Source organism: Suricata suricatta, chromosome 13, assembly GCF_006229205.1.
Source record: "Suricata suricatta isolate VVHF042 chromosome 13, meerkat_22Aug2017_6uvM2_HiC, whole genome shotgun sequence".
In the NCBI taxonomy this organism is placed as follows: Eukaryota; Metazoa; Chordata; class Mammalia; order Carnivora; family Herpestidae; genus Suricata; species Suricata suricatta.
In genome coordinates, this window is record NC_043712.1 from 998,952 (window position 1) to 1,002,300 (window position 3,349).

Below are 3,349 nucleotides of genomic sequence, written 5' to 3' on the forward strand. Positions count from 1 at the left end.
GAAGACTCCATTGTTGTAGGATGAGCTTGGACAAAATCTCAAACCTTCCATGACAAGCGCTCTCATATGGAAATGGAAGATGACATTAGGATAAAGGATACTTACGGGAAACTCACACGGATGCCATTCTCAGCGGCTAAACACGGAACGTTGTCCCGTTCGGATGACGGATGGGGGGTGCCACTCCCGCCGCTTCGCTTCAGCATTGGAATGGAGTTCAGTCGGAGTAATTATACAGGACGGAGGATTTAAAAGTTCCCAGTGGACAACAGGAAGGAAGAGCGTACTTATATATGACATGATCTTACATGCAAAACATTCTAAGGGTAAAAACATTCTTGTGCGATGATAACATTTCACAAGCTACGAGCAGAGAAGGCCAGCACGTATGCATCAGTGGAATCAAATCGGGAATCATGAATGAATCCAGACGTGTGTGGTCAGAGGTCAACGAACATGGACACCGAGATCAGTCCGCGCGGTAAAAACGGTGTGCTCATAAAGGGTGTTAGGAAACCAGATCCCACCCAGAGAAGAGGCACCTCGGAGCTTTGGCCGACCCGCATAGAACAGTCACCTCCAGGGGCACCGGTGCTTCAGTCAGCGCCTCGTCCAACTTCCCCTCACGTCACAACCTCACGGTTAGGGAGTTTGAGCCCTGTTTCCGGCTCCTTGCTGTCGGCACGGAGCCTGCTTCAGATCCTCTGTCCCCTCCCCCCACTCCTCGCCCTCTCGTCCTCCGTCTCTGAAAAATAAGTAAGAAAAACATTTTTAAGTACAAACCCCCTAACACTCCAGAAATCCATGAAGAGCACTCGGAGGCTAGTCTTCACTCTCCCCAGTCCGGCAGCAGGGTCTCTAACGGAGCACCCGAGGCAAAGGCGACAAAAGAAAAAGCAGATACATTGGACTTCATCATTGCTAAACATTTTGTGAATGACTGACAATCTCAGAAGCATGTAAGAACATCCAGAGAATGGTAGGAAATATTTGCGCACCATACATCTGAAAAGGGTCTTGCATCTAGAAACATCAAGGAAAGGAAATGCAAACCCACAGGACACCATGATGACGTCCCTTCCCACACCCGCTAGGGGGCGCTCTACTGAAGAAGCAGAAATCACATCTGTTGGGGGAGGATTTTGAGAAACTGGAATCCTCTTACATTGCGGGGGGCGGGGGCGTAATTGGTGGGGGCACCGCAGCAAAACGCTTGGCAAGTCCTCCAAAAGTGAAGCATGCTGGTATCAGTCACCCTGGTTCTGTCTTGCACGAGCAGAAGAGTAGAGTTCAGGGATTCTGACAGAAGCCTGGACCTAAATATTCATAGCCTCATGGTTCACAATAACCGAAAGACGAAAACAACCAAGTGTCCGTTCACACCTGAAGGAACAACACAGTGTGGTCTATTCATGCACCCAACTCATTCTGCCGTAAAAGGAATAAAGTGCTGATGCAGGCTATGATGTGATGAACTTTTTTTTGGGGGGGGTGTTTGCTTTTGTTTTGTTTTGTTTTGTATTGTTTTGTTTTTGAGCCAGGCAGGGGCAGAAGGGGACGGAGAACTTAAGCAGGCTCCACACCCAGTGCAGAGCCCATCTCTGGGTTCAATCTCATGACCTTGAGATCATGACCTGAGCTGAAGTCGAGTCTGATGTTTAACCAACTGAGCCACCCAGGTGCCCCTATGTAGGTAAACTAGAAAACGTTGTACTAAGTGGAAGAAACTAGACACAAAATGCCACATACTGTAGGATCCCACCCATATGAAAAATTCATAATTATGAGTAAATGAGGGGGCACCTGGGTGGCTCAGTCGGTTGAGTGTCCGACTTCGGCTCAGGTCATGATCTCATGGCTTGTGGGTTTGAGCCCCGCATCAGGCTCCGTGCTGACAGCTCAGAGCCTGGAGCCTGCTTCGGATTCTGTGTCTCCTTTCTCTGCCCCTCCCTTGCTCATGCTCTGTCTTTCTCTGTCTCTCAAAAATGAATAAATGTTTAAAAAACTTTTTAATTAAAAATATAAGTAAGCGAATAATGACAGTTACCAGACTCCTGGTGGCCGCGGAGCATGGGGAGTCGGCACGAGCGAGTGACTAACACCGGGCGGGGCCTGGGGTTCTGTTTGGGGTGATGCAGATGTTCTGGGACTAGACAGCGGTGCTGGTGCTCAGCATGGGAAGTGTGGTTACTGTTGGGGACTTGTACAATGTTCGATGTTTAAAAGAAGGAAGTTGATTTTGTATTAAATTTAAAACATAACATATGTGTAACCATGAAAAGGAAAAACACAAAGAACTCTTTTCTCTTCCCAGGCGAGGACAGGCAGACCCCAGTTCTGGAGCCCGCCCTGGCCCTGCCTCACAAGCTGGGGCCGGAGGCGGGGCGGGAGGCGGGGCTCGCTCTGGGGCCGGAGGCGGGGCCGGAGGCGGGGCCGGAGGCGGGGCTCGCTCTGGGGCCGGAGGCGGGGCCGGAGGCGGGGCTCTCTCCGGAGCTGGTGCGGGAGTGGTCTCGCTGTGCAGATGGCGCCGGGCCTGCGGTGGGCCCCAGAGCTGCGCTACGCCAGGAGGTGGTGCCAGCGCTGACTCAGGAGCCCGGCCCAGCTCTGGGTCTCGCACAGGCTGTGGTGTCGGAGCAGGTCCTGGCTCTGGAGCGGGGAGCGCAGCTGACCCCGGGGTCGGTGACAGAGCAGGCTCTAGCTCCGGAGTCGCCGGTGATGGGCACGCTCTGGAGCTACTGGGAGCCCTTGTGTTGGACCTAGAGCTTCTCTGGAGGCTGCTGTTGGCCCTGGAGCTGGCCGGGCCCGCGCGGGGATCTGGGGCCACAGCTGGTTCTGGACCGGCTCTGATTCGAGCTGGCTCCAGCTCTAGATCTGGTGCTGGAACTACCGCTGGGGCCTCTCGGGACTTGGTCGTGAAACTGCCCGTTTCTGGCATTGGTGCTCGAAGAGGTGCCAGTGCTTTCTGCCTCCGGTTGTGGTGTTAGAGCTGACGCGGGAGCTCTGTCTAGCTCTGGAGCGGGTACCGGAGACCCCTGTCCCCTGACGCTGGGGCGAGATCGGGTGCGGGTGCGGGGGGTGGGGTGGGGGGTGAACCTGGAGGTCGAGCCAGGGACGGTGCTGCAGCCGGCTCTCCTCTGAGCCTGGCTCTAACTCTGCAACTGCTTCTAGAGCTGGTTCTGGCTCTAGAGCAGTCCTGCCTCGGTTTCCTGCTGCGCACAGTGTGCGGCTATGGCGTCCCTCTTCCCAGGGAGGGACGAGCTGCCAGGAAGACCCAACTGGGCTCCTTCCTGAGGAGCCCTTTCAACAGAGCACGTACTGAGAGAGGAGGGCACCCACGGGCCTCCCCGCC

General features: G+C 54.5%; 1 protein-coding gene across 1 annotated transcript in view; it reads right to left on the bottom strand.

The window, feature by feature from the left end:
- LOC115276894 (epididymal-specific lipocalin-10-like) overlaps positions 1–2,072 on the bottom strand; it is a 9,390-nt gene extending 7,318 nt beyond the window's left edge. The window contains exon 1 of the mRNA XM_029920999.1: positions 2,048–2,072. Within this exon, the coding sequence (XP_029776859.1) occupies positions 2,048–2,072 (25 nt within the window). The remainder of the gene's footprint in view (positions 1–2,047) is intronic.
- Between the last annotated feature and the right edge of the window lie 1,277 nt (positions 2,073–3,349).